The sequence below is a fragment of the Gadus chalcogrammus genome, chromosome 2 (genome assembly GCF_026213295.1).
Source record: "Gadus chalcogrammus isolate NIFS_2021 chromosome 2, NIFS_Gcha_1.0, whole genome shotgun sequence".
NCBI classification, from domain to species: domain Eukaryota; kingdom Metazoa; phylum Chordata; class Actinopteri; order Gadiformes; family Gadidae; genus Gadus; species Gadus chalcogrammus.
In genome coordinates, this window is record NC_079413.1 from 3,145,426 (window position 1) to 3,162,925 (window position 17,500).

The 17,500-nt window shown below is 51.6% G+C and overlaps 2 protein-coding genes across 2 annotated transcripts in view; one reads left to right on the forward strand and one right to left on the reverse strand.

Moving 5' to 3' along the window:
• vasnb (vasorin b) overlaps positions 1-10,975 on the forward strand; it is a 21,413-nt gene extending 10,438 nt beyond the window's left edge. The window contains exon 3 of the mRNA XM_056575181.1: positions 7,012-10,975. Coding sequence (XP_056431156.1) covers positions 7,052-9,124 — 2,073 coding nt within the window. The 5' untranslated portion in view covers positions 7,012-7,051 and the 3' untranslated portion in view covers positions 9,125-10,975. The remainder of the gene's footprint in view (positions 1-7,011) is intronic.
• coro7 (coronin 7) overlaps positions 1-17,500 on the reverse strand; it is a 102,067-nt gene that overhangs the window by 28,476 nt on the left and 56,091 nt on the right. The window lies entirely within an intron of this gene.

Here is a 17,500-nt window from a genome sequence, read left to right on the forward strand (position 1 = left end):
TTGTGTGTAGGTGAATGAACGACAACCTGATCAACTAGATCGGCAGCAAAGACTGGTTAATAATCCCCTGGTTAATTACTGACAAACCCTGACAGGACGCAGTGCAGAGCAGATTCAAAGCACTGAGAGCAACTATTAATGGATCAAACCGATACGATGACGGAACAACAGCATGAAAGACTGCTCCCCATTGTTGTTTTTTGATTTTGTGTGTGTGTGTGTGTCTGTGTGTGTGTGTGTGTGTGTGTGTGTGTGTGCATGCACATGTATGCATGTGTGTCAAAGCTGCACATTGTGCACCCATTGGGACACTGCTGACAGGGGGACGCGGACGGTGACCTGGGTGTGTTTCGGTCCCTCCAGGTCACAGGGCAGAGTCCACTGATGACAGATAGACATCAGGGTCTGGACCATCACTCATGTGAGCAGACAAGAAGGCACTGTGTGTTGGTCTATGGCTTGGGGGGGGGGGGGGGGGGGAGTGAGAGAGAGAGAGAGACTGATGGAGAGATAGGAGGTTGAGAAAGAAAGAGATCGATAAAAATAAACTTTAGAATGGGGCTGTGTTATGCCAGACAGTTTTTCTCTTTGAGGTTTTTTGTGCTTCTGGTGCAAAATGAAATCAGCTCTGGGATCTGACCAGCACAAACACTTATTTCCTCTGGCCGGAATACGAAGAGGAAATGGCCCACGTTTCCTTTTGGACCGGGCAGCGCGTGCCTGACCTCAGTGCTCTAAGGCTGAGAGGCTCAGAGGACGGCCAAGCGAGAACCTGAATCGGGTCTGGTCTGGTCTGGTCCCTGGGGTGGGAGACTGGAGAGTGAGGCCGGCCGGCCGGCCGGGGCTGGAGGCTAGGAGGTGGGAGGGAGGGCGTGTTGGCTGGAGCTCAGTGAGCTAAAGGGGTTGAGGCGCAGGTCGTCTCGTTTACCCAGACACACTGTGGAGGTTTAGGATATCCCATCGCCCCAGAGGAGGACAGAGAGCACCTGCTATGGCATGGACGCGTTCAAAGCTCCAGGTGTGTGTGTGTGTGCACGTGCTTATGTGTGTATGTGAGTATGAGTGTGTGTGTGTGTGTGTGTGTGTGTGTGAAACCAGAGCTGGGTGTGTGCCTATGTCAAACATGGATCGTTATCTGGGTCTTCTGGACCACAGTAACAACAGAGGACACACAACATTGAGCAGCATTGGAAACACTAATCTCAGCCCGACCTCTGACCCCTGGAGTTCTTCTACACTTCATTGGTCGGGGGGCTTTGTTCTGGCCTGATGGTATCTGCAGCTGATTTAGTACTGGAGGGGGTGCAGAGAGCGACCACCTGACCTTAAAGCTCTCTGAAGACCTTTTCTGCTTTATTGAGCAGTAAAGCAATCGCTGTCTGTATGGGAATCTTGTAATGTCACCCCAGCCCGCGCGCAGCTGACCTGCGTCTGTCCTGCGGCGCAACAACTCTTTGTCTGGTCTCCGTTTACTCTTTTTAGTTTGTAGCCTCGGGTTCACCCCTTCTGTAGACCCAGCAGCTTCCAGTAACCTGCCGCCACCTCCCCTCTCATTGGTCGGCCTGGATGCGATGAGTTATGCGTGTGCCCAATCAAAACGTCCCAACGCTCAACGCTCCACTGAATTAAAACGTCAGAAGGGTAGACGGAGGGTGAAGGGAGCGACGGGAAATGTAATTTCCGTTTCCTAACGGCCAGGCCGGTTGAGGCTTCGACCGGATCCGTGTGGATCTGGAACCATTTAGCGGATCTGTCGCGGGATTCTCCCGTTGTCCTTTCTTTCCGCGGTCTCGGGATTGAAATCAATTCAAGATCTTGAGTGAGCGTGGGGCTTTGTTGAACTATTTGGGCTCTAAGGCCTCCGCCGGATCCAGGATACGAAGCCACCGCGCCGGTGCTGCGGCTGCAGGAGAAGGATTGCCACTGACGGGCGTGGTAGAAACGTCGGCCCCCGGTCCCATGTCCACTACCCACCCCCCCTCGCTCTGCGTCGGGATAACGCCGCATCGGCTGACCTCAGAGTTCGGAAACCACCTTCTTCCCTCGACTGTGATAATCGGCTTTTTTTACGATCTGCATCCCATGTGATACTGCGTTGCACATGACAATGAATGCATCCCTTGTCAAGAACTATTTAAAACACACCGGCATGCCAGATCTACTACTATTGCAACAATTCGCGATGAGCGTGCTCTTCGATCCGGACGTGCTCAGAATGCTTATCTGACACGTCCTGCACAACAGGTACGACCGATAAGAGTGTGACTGGAATGACACTTTCTTACATCTGTCTACAGAGGACAGCGTTTGTCCTTGTTTACCAGCCGTGGGCTGTCTGGGGATGGCTGTGTGCACGTCTGAGCTGAGGGATGGAGATGGTGTGCGATACAGAGGGGTCCTTCTGTACGTGTCGGCCCCGGGGCCGGGGCCCCTGCTGATCGGAAGAGCTGTAGATCATACACACTAATGCAAATAGCATGGGGATTATGGCCCCAGATCACAAGGAGAGAGAGAGAGAGAGAGAGAGGGGCGAGAGAGACAAGAGAGAGGCGAGAGAGAGAGAGAGGGGCGAGAGAGAGAGGCAGAGACAGAGAGACAGATTCTTTCATGGGAGTATGGACTCAGTAACGAGAAGCTGCATCACCTTATCGGGAGTTGATGTGTTGCACGTCCTCCTCTAACGACACACACACACACACACCCAGTCTCCCACCAGACCTCATGGATTATACTAACGCCCTATGGACCTACGTGTCCCCACACACACACACACACACACACACACACACACACACACACACACACACACACACACACACACACACACACACACACACACACACACACACACACACCTTATCCCTTTCATTTCATACCCCACCAGCCGGCCCTCCCCCCTGTAGATAAGAGCTGTTGACGTTGGAGCGCAGGACTTTAATTGACAAAGTACCCACTTCACCCTCCCTAAGCCCGGCCCCCGCCCTCCTGGTACCCCCCCACCACCCCCACCCGAGACCAAAAACTTTCCATTTGCTCCAGTGGCTACGACCTCGCTGATGTTTTCATCCCCTACGTCTCAAAGAGAGGGAACAAAGAAAGAGAGAGAGTTGGCAAAAGTTCGAAGGGGTCCTTTCACATTTCTTCATATCAGGGAGGAGGAGGGGGGGCTCGCTCCGCTGGTGTGTTTTCCTAACTCGGTGTTGCATGATTTTATTCGGATGCTTAATTTATTGCATCACACGCGTTTCCTGTTAATCGGTATGGCCGCTACAGGCCCCCATAGGACCCGCTCAGACAGCCGAGCTGGGGAGAACCTCTGCTTCTTCAGGCTCAGCTGGTGCCGGTCTCAGGAATGTCTCCACGGGCAAACGGGGCGGGGGGAGAGGAAATTACAACTCAGGGGTAGAGGTCTGAGTTTTGGGAGGGAGGGAGGGAGGGAGGGAGGGAGGGAGGGAGATACAAACACAAACACACACACACACACACCCCCACACACAGAGTTGCACACTTGTCTGTCTTGGTCCGCTTCTTTGTGCTCTTCTCTTTCTCTCTCCCGTAACCTTACCTCCTCCCCTCTCTCGTAACCTTACTTCCTCTCCTCTCTCCCCTCTTTCTCGTCACCTTCCCTCCTCTCCTCTCTCCCCCTCTCCTCTCTCTCTCGTACTTCCTCTCGCCCTCTGCTTCCCGGCCAGCCAGCCTCTTCCAGTGAAAACAAACCCCCTTGGGTTTAAGGCTAGGCCTCACCTAACACCTGTGGGAAACACCCTGTCCAGCACTGCGGCGAGGCCACAGTGTGTGGGATCCGCTGCACAAAGTCACAGAGTAGGGCCAGTGAGCCGTTGGTCCTGGGGTTTAATCTGTGATCTGCCGTCGCTCCGACACAGATGCACAGAGACAGGAAGGCAGCCCAGCTCCTTGGCCCACGGTGTTTGTACAAGAGAACCTGAGACGCGGTAGAACATCTGACATCTGCTGCTTACACTCGGCGGTAGTCTCTCTCTCTCTCTCTCTCTCTCTCTCTCTCTCTCTCTCTCTCTCTCTCTCTCTCTCTCTCTCTCTCTCTCTCTCTCTCTCTCTCTCTCTCTCTCTCTCTCTCTCTCTCCTGATCTCCTGTTTAGCTTCCTAAAGCCTTTATTATCCCTCGCTCTGCACACACAGTCGGCTCCAGTTTTGTTTTTCCTCCGTCTCTTTTTCTCTTTCGTTTTCCGTCCTCTCCCGTCCGTCGTTGCCTCTCCTGATCCCTGATCCTCGTGTTGACAGAAGCGTTCTATGGGTCTCTCGCTCTTTTCTAAGCCTTCGTTTGGAGTCGAGGCGCGCGGTGTAATCCAGAAAGGTGAAGAGTACGGAACCCGATGTGTTTCCTAGTGCTCCCTGGGTACATAGTTCAGGTACAACAAGGCGACTCCTCCGAGACGTCGCGTCACCCCCTTCCCGCCGTTAACGTGCGTGCGTCCGTAAACAGTTCCAATGAGTAGGCCCAGCATTCCTGCGTGGCTGGCAAAGGTTACAGAGGAGGTTCTCCCTTTAGCAGGTGCTACAGGACTGTCTGCTTGGTTCAACCACAGGATTGTATACAGTGTCGCTCTGACCTCCACTAGCTCTTCTGTTTATGTCTGCACAGATGCAGCAAATTAAAGAATGCTGAGGCATTTCACAGTTCAAGATGGGATGGCCCCATTGAACGTCATTGGGGGAAAAAAACGCTATCCACGCAAATATGTGCTTTGTTTGAGGTTTACCAAAGATTAGAACAGTCTTACCATCAAGAGGATGAAATCTGAATATTGTTTCATGGGAGGGGTTGCAACATCTAAGAAGAAGTGGGGGGAAAAGTATGCCGAGAGTAAATGCCAAGGCTATGGTACAATGGAACGACACCAGCCCTTCATCTCCTGCCCCCTCGTCATTCACCGACAATGCTTTTGATCTGTCCTCCAAGTTGGGAGATTGGTGACAGCATGAGAAGCAGTGTCACTGAATAGTGGATGGAGAGCAAGGGTTGAAGGATCGAATGTGACGGATGACAAACATCCAAGCTTGCAGCAGCTCTTCTGATGCGTTTAACGCGCCTTGACGCATTTCATCATTTTAGCATGCGCTGTCGCCAAGCCTGTGCTACATGAGGCTACACTGACATTAGCGGGCTCCATATGGGATGCTAACCTTTGCTAACTCTTTTGACACGAGTTGAGGAGATTAACGGAAATATTTTGGTAAAACTGTTCCACTCGGTCACAAGCACGCGAGGAAGGAAAACACAATGAGAGAGGGCAAGCGTGCAGAGAAGGGGGGATCGGTTAACCAAATACAGCTTAACTGGGACTGCAGCACAAAACACAATACATCCCCCGTGGACAAATGAGGTTTTCATTTAAGTCATAAAAAGAGCACAAAACCATCACTTTACGAGCGTCAGCCTCCATTTCACTGCCCTGGTGACTGTATTGACTACGGGAGGCCCCACTGTCACACGGAATCACTGAGAATAGATTTACTAGTAGTGCGAAGCAAAGAGGTCATAGAAACAGGTTATGCCCCCCCCCCCCCCCCCCCGCTGAATCTATTTTCTCTCCTACCCTGCCTCCCCTCCCACCCCCATATCTCTGACCCCCCCCTCAACCCCTTTCAAGTCCTGAGCCCCCCCCCCCCACCTCCTTGCGAGTCCTTAAGAGGCCCTCTGGAGATCTCAGGAGACAACGGCACAAATCTAAAAACACATTCCTCACGCGTTTTTATTAGTTTTAAGACGACGTGTCGAGCCGAGTTTGTGCGTCGTCCTCCGTGTAACGACAACATGAGCACGCCAGTCGTCGTGTTATTTATAATCCCGTCGACCGCTCGGGGGGGGGGGGGGGGGGGGGGTGAAGGGGGAGGGGCGGGGGGGGAGGCGGCGTTTGAGCTACCACTGCAGTTCATCTCCCCAGTTTAGAACGGCGCGGACTAAATCACGGCCGGACAGACGGCGGGCCCCTGCTCTCCGCCGCGGTGGACGCACACACACGCACGGGGGGCGTAGTGCTGACACGGTGTTGGACGGGACGAAACCGGAGAAACCGGAGCGCCGTCGGCAGCAAGGTCGTTCCTGAGTGAAGGCTCCGAGTGAGGCCTTGTTCGTATAACTTTATCACGATGGCCGAGGTTATTCATGCCCCGTGCAAGCTTCACTCGTCAGCCCGGGACTCAGATTAAAGATGCGGATCTACATGGGGAGATACTACTGGGCCCGGGGGAGGTTCAGTGGTCATGGGTTGCGTTGTGAAGATAATCCCCTCAACCCCCCGCAACCCCTGAGTTCACCCACAGCATGTGTACAGTGGCACTCGCTACTAGCTGGGACACACACACACACACACACACACACACACACACACACACACACACACACACACACACACACACACACACACACACACACACACACACACACACACACACACACACACACACACAGCAGCAGCAGCAACAAAGAGCACCTATTGCGTCCAAGTATCTGCCACTGTAAAGAGCGAAGCCGAGGTTCTGCTTGGCTCAATACTATCCATTACACAGCACGTTGCACCGAGAACGCAGCGCGGCCCGAGCCAGAGCAGCGTGGACCGGTGCCACGGAGCAGACGTCTTTATGAGTACGGGGGAAAGCTGCTCACAGCCCCCGGGGTCAGCCAGGCAGCTTATTGCCTGAGCAGCCTTGTGCCAGGGGACTGCTCGACTGCGAAAGGCTCAGTCGAAAATATAAAATTTAGTAACATAATTCAGCATAATTCTTTTTTGTTCGCACCTCATTCAACGGTATTATAGTAGAATGATGTAAAATAATTTGAAACGTCAAGCACATTCACGCATTACATTCTGCCTCTGCGGTGTCACTACGACAAAGTAACTGATGTGTACGACAGGGGTGCAATGCCTTGCGAGAAGACACAATTCGTACCACCTGTTCCATTCTCTTCGTGTCCTTCGAGCCTCTGAAGTCACAGGTCACTGATCGCATTCTTGTTCTCTTTCGTTTCAGGCTGAGCGGGGGGAAGGAGAGAGAGAGACACACTGCCAAGATGAAGGTCCTCCTCACTCCGCTGACTCCCCTGTTCCACCTTCTGCTTCTTCTCCTCCTACCGGACGCTGCCTTGCCAAGCGACTGCCCGAAGGACTGCTCCTGCTCCACTCTGGAGTCCATCTTCTGCTTCCAGCGGCATTCACCCACCATCCCTCAGGGGGTCCCCCCGGCCACGCAGAACCTCTACCTCTTCTCCAACGGCATCGAGGGACTAACCGAGGAGGACTTTGACGGCCTGGAGAGCCTTGAGATGCTGGACCTCAGTCAGAACAAGCTGACGGCGCTTCCCGATAGGGTGTTCCAGCCCTTGATCTCCCTGAGGAACCTGGACCTGAACTCCAACCAGATCACGTACATCTCCGAACACTGCTTCCACGGCATGCCTCTTCTGGAGCGGCTCTACTTGTACAGCAACCACATCAAGACCATCCACCCGGCGGCCTTTAGTGGCTTGGAGCAGCTGATAGAGCTCAAGCTACAGGGAAACCAGCTTACTACACTGCCGGCGCTGTCCTTACCCAGGCTGAGGCTGCTGGACCTCCGCTATAATGTGTTCCCGATTCTCGGTCCGGAAGACCTCAAGACCCCGAACCTCGAGTCCCTGAGGTTGGCGGGAGTCGGGCTCACCCACCTCGATGATGAGCTCATGGCCAGTCTGGGTAATCTCCATGATCTGGACATATCAGAGAATCAACTGGAGGTGTTCCCTCCGGCGCTGAAGGAAGCAAGAGGGCTGATCCACCTCAGCCTCGGAGGGAACCCCATGGGACCCCTGGATGTAAAGGATCTGCAGAATCTGGGGGATCTTCACGAGTTGGACATCAGCAGCCTGAGTTTACAGGGTCTCCCCGAGGAATTCCCGAAGCTTTTCCCCCACTTGGAGAAACTAAAAGTAGCAGAGAATCCCTTCAACTGCCTGTGCAACCTTGCATGGTTTCCAAACTGGCTGAAGACCAAGGGAATTACCCTGCACAGAACCGAGGAGACCCGCTGCCACTTCCCCCCGATAAATGCTGGGAAGGTTCTGCAGAGGATGGAGCACAGTGAGTTTGGTTGCCCTATTACGACCAGAGTGACCACCACCACGGTCAAGACCACCACCACCGCAGCTGACCCTGTGACCCTCCCCCTAAGTACATCTGAGGCTTTTCTCGATCCGATGCCCAGCGACTACTCCTTGGACCCGGAAGACGACAATTCTTTGCCACCCGTCCATGCCAGCCCCAGCAGCAGCAGCGGCATTGACAATGAGATGCAGCCGACTTCGTGCCATCCCAACGCCTGCTCTAACGGTGGACTGTGTCGGCTGGACCGACGCGGCCAGGTAGCATGCGCCTGTCAACCCGGCACCTCGGGCGTCTACTGCGAGATCCCCCGTCATCATTCACCCTCCGTGCCTGAGGCCGAGGTGTCCATGGCAACGGTCATCTCGGACACAGCGGACATCAGCTCCCGGGCCGTGACCTCGACCACCATACGGCTGGACCTTCACCGCTACATCGAGAGGCGACCGTACATCCGTGGAATCCGCCTGACCTACCGGAACCTCTCGGGGCCCGACCGCCGGCCGATCGACCTGAGCGTTCCCGCCAACTACCCGGAGTACACCCTCAGAGGCCTGAAGCCAAACTCCACGTACGCCGTGTGCGCCAGGCCTCTGGGCACCCCTATCGGTATGGACAGTTCCTGCACTGAGGCCCGCACGGTGGGCCAGCATCAGAGCACCGTGGGGGCCCGCGTAGAGGACAAGCGGTTGACCACCATGCTAGTGCCGGCCCTGGCCATCTTGTTTTCACTGGTGCTGATAGCAGCGGCCGTGGGGCTCGTTTGCTACCTCCGCAAAAGAAGGGGCAAAGGCCACCTGAACCACCTGGACTGCGAGCCCTCCCAGCTGGAACTGGAGGGCGTGCGGACCAGCCTAGACAATGGGGAGCTGCCTAAGAAGCAGCCCGAGGCCTTGAGTCCCGAGCCTGCCGTTCAGAACGGTAACCTGGAGTATGAGGAGCTGCTGCTCCAGGATCACTGCACCTCGAACAACAATATGTGCACGCACAAGCCCAGCTACTTCTGACAGCTCGGACTGCACTGCACTGGGGAGACTGACTGGGGGCGTTCTGTTGTGGTGTGCTGGCGGCGTCTTGGCAACTGCTCTGGGCGATAGCAGTGGCAGTGGGCGGGACCGGCCATCCAGGAACAGAGATGCGGAAGATTAAAGACGTTGTAAATATAAAGTGTTTGTCTAACTGGACAATAAACAAAGAGATTGGAGATAATAAAAAAAGGGATATTCCCTTAAATATGATGTAGCTGACTTCTGCAGTTTCCTACCAGATGGACAACCCCCTCAGATTGAGGGCTATAGATTGAAATTGAGGGTTAAATTATGCCAGAGGTGGGTCCCTATTAGTAGTAAAGAGGTGTGCACTGATATTGGGCTGTGCTGCCATTTCCCAGTTGTAACAACTGATCTAAACCCCGTTAATATGATGGGTTGTATTTTTGCTATGTTGAAGCACCCTCAGCACTACCTTAAAGGAGTCGTGCTTGCTGTGAATGACCTCTTTTGTCACCAAATGAAGCGTTGTCGAAGACGGCTCCACCGCGCATTGCTCTCTTGTATAGCTTCCTTCGGCTCTACTGCTTTTGTACAAATACAATTTCTAATGTTATTTTTTTTATAAGTGTCTGTGTTGTTTTTTTCTCTCTTGTTAAAACAATGTGACTGTGCAGCCTTCCACCCCTATCTCTTGTGACTCACCGACAGACAAAACATCAGATTAAAATCTTTGAAGATTAAAAATGCATTTTGTACCAACAGAGTCAATCAAAGGGCTTTGCCTGCAGAATGTCAGACGGTCTAAGTAGCTGTTAAGTCCGGCCTGACTCAAGGCTAAGTCCCCTTCCTCATTCTTCAGCACTCACCCTCCCTTTCCTCCATTGAGAAGATTCCAAACGTTACAAAGGGAAACTCATCCCCGTATTTAGTTTCAACTGTGATGCATACCAAAATGTAACTATACCAGAAAGCTGAGAACGGAGAGATAACGTCCGATACTGTATTGTTGATTCATGCTACAAGGCACCCGAATTATACTGCTCACAACTCACACAGAACAGATAGTGTGTTTGTGTGTACTTTCATTCCCTGGGGTACGACATTTGCTTCTGTGGCATATTGCCTAACACCATAAAAAGTTGGTTTTAGTCTCGCTCATTTTAAAACGGCTCCAGCTCCAGATGTAGCGTGGTAACTCCATAGTGTTGTGCTCTTAATTTAATCATTCTGAGGCGAGTCGGAGACCTCAAAAACATGGTGACCCAGACACACTGGGATGTCAAACCGTTTAGGATTAACAAAGAGGTTCACGCTCTCTATGGTGGCAAGCTTGCTTGCTTGCCTGTGTGTGTGTGTGTGTGTGTGTGTGTGTGTGTGTGTGCGTGTGCGTGTGCGTGTGTGTGTGTGTGTGCGTGTAGGTGAGTGTGTGTGAGGTCTGTCAACAAACTGTGATAATGCAGGAGCTTGTCCAGTCACGTCTTTAAGAGACGCGCAGACATAAAGTTACCACTAGATATGTGTCTCTCAGTGTCACTCATGAGAGAGCACACTGAATACCTGCACACACAATACGATGTGTATGTGCCGGAATGTAGACACACCACACTGCAGTTTTTCCTTGGATTCAATCACAACCAAATGGCCAAAAAAAACAAAACATCAAACTGGAATATTTGTCCGCTAATTAGTTTACATTGAAAACCACGCACAGTATTTTCAATGGGATCGTTAATTTTCCCTGTTTACTTTGGGAAGCTCTTACTTGTAAAGCTCTGTTGTTGCCTTTTTGTATACAGTGAACATATTTGTAAAAGTGGAAAATATTGATATGTAAAATAAAATAAAAAGATTATACATAAAAATGAAAACTCTTGATTTCTGCATGAAATTATTTTTGTTTGACAGGCATAGGAGAGGATAAGCAGAGGGACAGACAGACAGACAGACAGACAGACAGACAGACAGACAGACAGACAGACAGACAGACAGACAGACAGACAGACAGACAGACAGACAGACAGACAGACAGACAGACAGACAGACAGACAGACAGACAGACAGAGAGAGAGAGACAGACAGACAGAGGAAGAGACCAAGGGAGAGAAGAACAGGGAGAGAGGAAGAGATTGCCCGACTGGCTTAGAGGAGGGTAAGCCAATTTACTTCAAGAGAGAAAGTAAGAGAGAAAGAGAGAGGGGTCAGAAGTTCAGCGAGAAAGAGAGAAAGTAAGAAATAAGAAGATGGATAAAAGATGATGGTGAAGTTACCATATTAACTCTGCAAATTACACAATATTTCACAAAAGATGCTGGTCAGCTCAAATTGTTTTTATGTACTTGATGTGTGTGTGCGTGAGTCGTTGTGTGTGTGTGTGAGTGCTTCACATTGTTTGCTCTCTACCAACGCAGAGTGTTACATCTGGTTACTGTTTAAACCGTTTACAGTGTTTTCCAGGACAGGGGGTTGTAGTAAATAAGCCAATTTGTTGTTGGGCTATATCCTACTCTCCATTGTGTATCCAACAGGGGGGCCTTGCCCCACAGCATCCATGTTTTATTACATGTATAATGGCTCTCTTAACAGCAAAGGCCTCAGGGCCCAACAGAGCAGGGAGACTGGGGATAAAACCGCAGGTTTAGGTATCTAGGTGAACAGGGATCATGGAGAGTGAGTCAACGCGCGACTCCTCCGACCAAACCGGTTCACATTGTTTGCAAACCAACACCATAAAAGCTGCTGACCACCCATGTGTTTTACTGGTGGGATGTTTGCCCGAGAATAATGATGCTGTGCATACGCACACGCACACACACACACACACACACACACACACACACACACACACACACACACACACACAGCAAGCAAACGCACATGCATGGAGAAACATACACACACAAAAGCACTGCCAACACATGCACATGTAAGGAGATACTCACACACAGGGGGCAGAATGCCGACACACACGCGCACACGCACACACACACACACACACACACACACACACACACACACGGAAGCTGGGCAGCCCAGAGGCGTCCCACAGTATCAACACAAACACTCGAAGCAGCGTGGGACTGATGTCACGCAGGTGCTATTATTATTATTTCCATTCACACACACCGAGCGGGAGGAAACTTCCCAGCCCGCGAGAGGACAACACACAGCCCTGTTGCTTCACTGCTCCGTTCCCCTCCTCCGCGCTCCGTCTACTCTTCCTCCTGGCCGCCATCTTTCCCGTATTCCCTTTCTTCCGCGTTGTTTGTTTACACCCGGCGCATTCGCCGTCCGTGTGAATCAAGTGTGGGCGTCCCTCTCAGTCTGTACGGTTCTGTGCTATGAGGAAACGCGGTATTGGGTTCCCAGGGAGACTCGTCTGTAGAGAGGCCGCAGGTGAGAGGACAGCTGTAGGAGCCATCGAAATGATGGATGTCCAGGATAACTGATTTCTTCCCGAACGGGATTTCTACGCATTCTTTAACGTGGAAAATGATTCACGGGAGATAGTGAGAGATCATTCTGGAGTGAGTGAGTCAGAGGCGCGCACGCACGCGCACGCGCACACACGCACACACACACACACACACACACACACACACACACACACACACACACACACACACACACACACACACACACACACACAGACAGAGAGAGACCAAGAGAGAGAGAGACAGAGACCGAGAGAGAGAAAGAGTGTGTTTGTATTAATGAGCCTTCGATGTCTGTTCCTCTCCTTCCCCTCCATAAACCCCCCCCCCCCCCCTTCTCCTCCCTGGGTTTAACTGAGGCCCGGCACCTGGCCTGGTGCCCAGCCCAATGCTCGCCGTCCGCCACGGCCCTCCAAGGCCCTCCACGGCCTTCAATGCTCCCATTGTAGTGCCGAGGAAGCTCGCTACTACGGTGATAAAGTCAAACCCAAAGGAATCCACACACCACATTACTCCAGAGTAAATATTGTCCTTGCCTTCGTACACGGCCCGGGCCCCGGCCCCGGGCCCCGCCACCTCAGCGTTTTCCCCGCAGCACGCCGCCTCTCGGGCCTTCCCCCGCGGCCCACGTCCCGCGACCGGTGCCCCTTGTCGTTGCAGAATGGGTCGTTAGCTAATCCTGAAGGCTAGGAGAAGGAGGGCAGGGTACGGAGGCAGCCCAGGACACCGGGTCAGAACCCCGGGTCTCGGGGCAGGTTACGGCCGTGTTATCTACTCTGGGTCCCCGCATTTACATTTAGGGCATTAAGCAAATGCTTCTAACCAAAGCAACTTACAATACGTAAATTTTTCAGATGAAAGAGAAACAACCATATATCGCTCGCGGTGAAGAACAGATATTCATAGTAACAAATGCCAAGCAACATATCTACAACCTAGATGAATAGGATAGACGCTACTTTTTTTAAATTTGTACTATTATTATTTTTAAGTGCCAGGACATACATTAGGTGTGAACATTAACTGCCGGGATGTACAACATACAATAAGTGTGTAAGAGGGCTGCTTCTAGGAGTGTAAGGGAGGAGAATGGGCGATGGGGGAGTAAGAAAGGTGGCCATGAAGAGTCCAGGTGAACTCTGAACAAGTGAGTGGATCTTGTTCCGCCGATGCGGTGCCAAAACAGGGAAGAGTTCTCACTTTGTTGTTCACTTTTCTAACCTCACGTTCACATTCCTCCAGGTGGCTGACACCCAGAGCACCCTGACCTTGAGCTCACCCAGCCTTCAAAAAAACTCTGAATACGAATTTCTATCAATACCTCTTTAAGACAAGCGATCACTTTCCTCACAAGTCTCCTCAAACGCTTGGAATAACTCGCCATTGAAGCTCTCACATGAGATGACATCATGAGACAATAGCAACGTCCCAGTAATCCCCTGCCTGCCAGTGGTGTGTTTCTCTGGTTCCGGCAGCAGAGTGAGCTGAAACAAAGGCTTTGCTTCTTGTGCCCTGCTTTGCCAAAACCGTGCAACCTCCATTATCCCGGAGCCGCGTCCGGCCTGTCTGATGTGGTCGTAGGCTAACCGATGACTGGAAGCCCCACCACAAATCTGTGACCGGTGTCAATAGGAGAGAGAGAGAGAGAGAGAGAGAGAGAGAGAGAGAGAGAGAGAGAGAGAGAAAAAAGAGAGAGAGAGAGAGAGAGAGAGAGAGAGAGAGAGAGAAAAAGAGAGCGAGAGAGAGAAAGAAAGTGAGCGAGAGAGCAAGAGAGCGAGAGAGAGAGCGAGAGAGAGAGAGAAAGAAAGAAAGAGAGAGAGAGAGCGAGAGAGAAAGAGAGAGAGAGAGAGAGAGAGAGAGAGAGAGAGGCAGAGCACGAGCGAGAGAGGAGGGCAGAGAAAACACACCGCTACTTTGTTTTTAAAGCCGGGCCGTCCCAGCGCTCTGGATTTCATTTTCTAATTCCTTCGTTTCTAACTCAAACCCTCCTGCCCCCGAAGACCAACAACCCCCCTAACCCCCCTCACCCCTCCACCCCTCTACACCACCTCCCCCACCCTCGGCCCCAGCGCTGGGAGGGGGTGGAGCAGCAATAATACGGGAGTGTTATGGAAGACGAAGGCTGATGTGCCACCGGCTCCTGTCAGAGCGTCCGGGCAGCAGGTGGCTGCCAGGGTTCACCAGGCGAGAGAGCCCAGAACCCTGGGACGCCCCAACCCCGCTGTACCCCTGTGAACCCGCCAGCCGGGGCAGAAGAGCAACAAAACGTCGGAGATGTAGCTAATAACTCGGCCGTTTGCGTGCAGTACACTTTGTGTAGATGCGGAGACGCCGCAGGGTTTTCCATGCAACGTTGGGTGATGGAGAACCGTTAAGTTCTGTCCGTTATTAGCATAAAAATACAGCTTGTTTCTGTATTATTCCGCTCAAAGTTCTGCACTTTGTCTAGTCTTCTTTTTGGAAACGTCTTTCGTAGCTTCGGTAGTTTTTGGATTGTCCTCAGGCTGATTTGAAAGCCCCTTGGGATGAAAGCGACTGCTAAACGAATGAATAGGTGTAAATGTATTTCCTCATCGTAATTAGCGGACGTCTGTATGGGTTGCTGAATGGTGCGCTTAATCATGGGTATGGTCAAAGTTCACAAAGCATCATAGTTGAGTATCCATGGATACTATGAGAGCATCCAATAAAGGCTCTAGCGTAAAGCAGTTCACTGAAGAGTAAGTAATAGTATAGAGCCAGATTCTTCTCTCACTCTTTCCCCCCCCGTCCCAGTAGATAATCGAATGGTGGTTCCTGACTGGAAAAGGTCTGACATGGTCAGGCATGGTGGATGAATCAAACAGATGAATAGTTAGCCACGACCGCAAGCCAGGAGAGAGTCGCTGGAAAAGAAGAAGAAAACTGGGGCCAATAGTGGGAAAACCACACGTAGAGGGGGAAAACTGCTATCAAAGAGAGATGAGACTGGGAATAATTCATTGAAAAACGGATTAGGAACGTTAAAGATGGAGAAATGTGTGCGATTGATTACATTTACACACAAGAAAGACTATTAATGTTAAGTTTTTGTGCGTGTATTAGTGTGTGTGTTTGTGTGTCTGTGTGTGTGTGTTATTAGTATGTGTATGTGTGTGGACGTGTATGCGTGTGTGTATTAGTATGTGTTTGTGTTGGCATTTGGGTGTGTTTCAGCATGTGTGCGTCGAGGGGGATAAGAAAGTGGTAAACAGCACCGATGGGGGGCTGGGGGCTCTTCCAAGCCCCAGGTCTGGGACTGTGCGGGGTCTCAGGGTTCTGTCATTGCTGGAACACGACCCAAATGTGCTTCTCATTCCACAGGAATGGAGAAACGGCAACGGGGGAATTGTATTCATTAAAAAAAAGCAAAAGAGGCAAAGGAGAAATGTGGTATTAATAAAGATAGGAGGGGGAGAGAGAGAGAGAGGGAGAGGGGGGAGAGGAAGAGAGAGAGAGAGAGTGCTTGGGTTGCTACAGGTGAAAGAGACGACGGGTCAAGTAACATTGGGTTCTGGTTTCAGATGGCACGATTACGCATTTAATCATATCCGTATAGTTGAGCGTGTGGAAAGGGAGATTTTATAATGTTTATAGAAGCTCAGCTCACCGATTTGTTGGATAATTTCCCGACAATTAATTTTGCTTTATCTATTTCTTGATGTACTTTATTTGTGTACTTTATCGGCCCACTACGGATGTAGCCTTTATTGCCTCCCCCATTACTCTCAAGGAAAACGATATATATTTAAACGGCTCAATGGCATCGAACGATCAAACAAGGCCTTTGGTTTGAATCCAACGATGCTAAAACAATAGAGCCAATATACTATCGCTGGCTAAAGTTTGGATGGGTTCGGCTTGGGAACTCTGCCTGTCCGGGGGTTTAAAGGCTCGCAGGGGCGCGTGCTTCCTGACACGACCTGCGCTTTATCCCAAACCAGCTGTGACCGGCGGAGATGAGAGCTGGGGAGGGGAGGGAGAGGGGAGGGGGGGGGGGGGGGTTGTTAGACAGAACAGCTGTCTCGAGTCGTAACAGCGCGTCAGCAGCAGCAGCGTCGCAGGTTATCTCCGGGCTTAGCGTTGTTGTCGTCCCCCCCCCCCCGAGGGGCCGTGACCGTGGTCGACACGTCCGCCAATACTGCCACGTCTGCAGGCAGCCAGACCAGCCAGACGGCCGTGGCCACGGCCGTCTGGCTGGTCTGGCTGCCTGCAGACGTGACACCTATAACCTAGCGAAACCCTCAGGGGGAAACCGCAAAACAATCCAAGCTCTTAAACCCAAATCATTCCAGGGTGGATACAAGCAGAGTGACGTAAAGTCCTTGTTTTGGTTTCGGGGGCACACACCAGAGACCTCAAAGCCACGCATCCACGGTGTACGGCTTTTGTAAATGTTAATGTACGACCCAGTGTGCCGCCGTACAGCCGCGACGAGATGCTAACACAATACCGCGCTGTGTGCACACAGCTATCTGGGAATCGGACATGACAGTATGCCCTGCTAAGTGGTGGCGGGTAAGGGATACACCAAGGGGGGGGGGGGGGGGTTGGCAGTGTTCTAGAGGGCGAGAGACAAAGAAGAGAAGGGACAAGGAGTGAGAGGAGAGAGGACTAGACCGTTCCGGTTGTATCCTGGTGTGAAGATGCTTTAATGCCGAAATTCAAATTGCTACAAATTGTTTGTGATTTCAAAGTTCTCTCCGATAGATCGAAATATCCACAGACTGAAGGAACGGAAATAGGTTTCACATGATAAAATACTGCTCAGCCTAGTCAGCGCGTCAGGCCCAGTTGAAAGAGAGATTTCAATCTCAATGGAGGCTTTTATCTGGTTGAAAAAGGTCTGAGCATCTTACTGGGCCTGGTAATACCATCTGGTCCACAGTGGGTCTCAGCTCCTACTCTCAGAATGCAGGGAGACCTTCATCAATACAGAGGC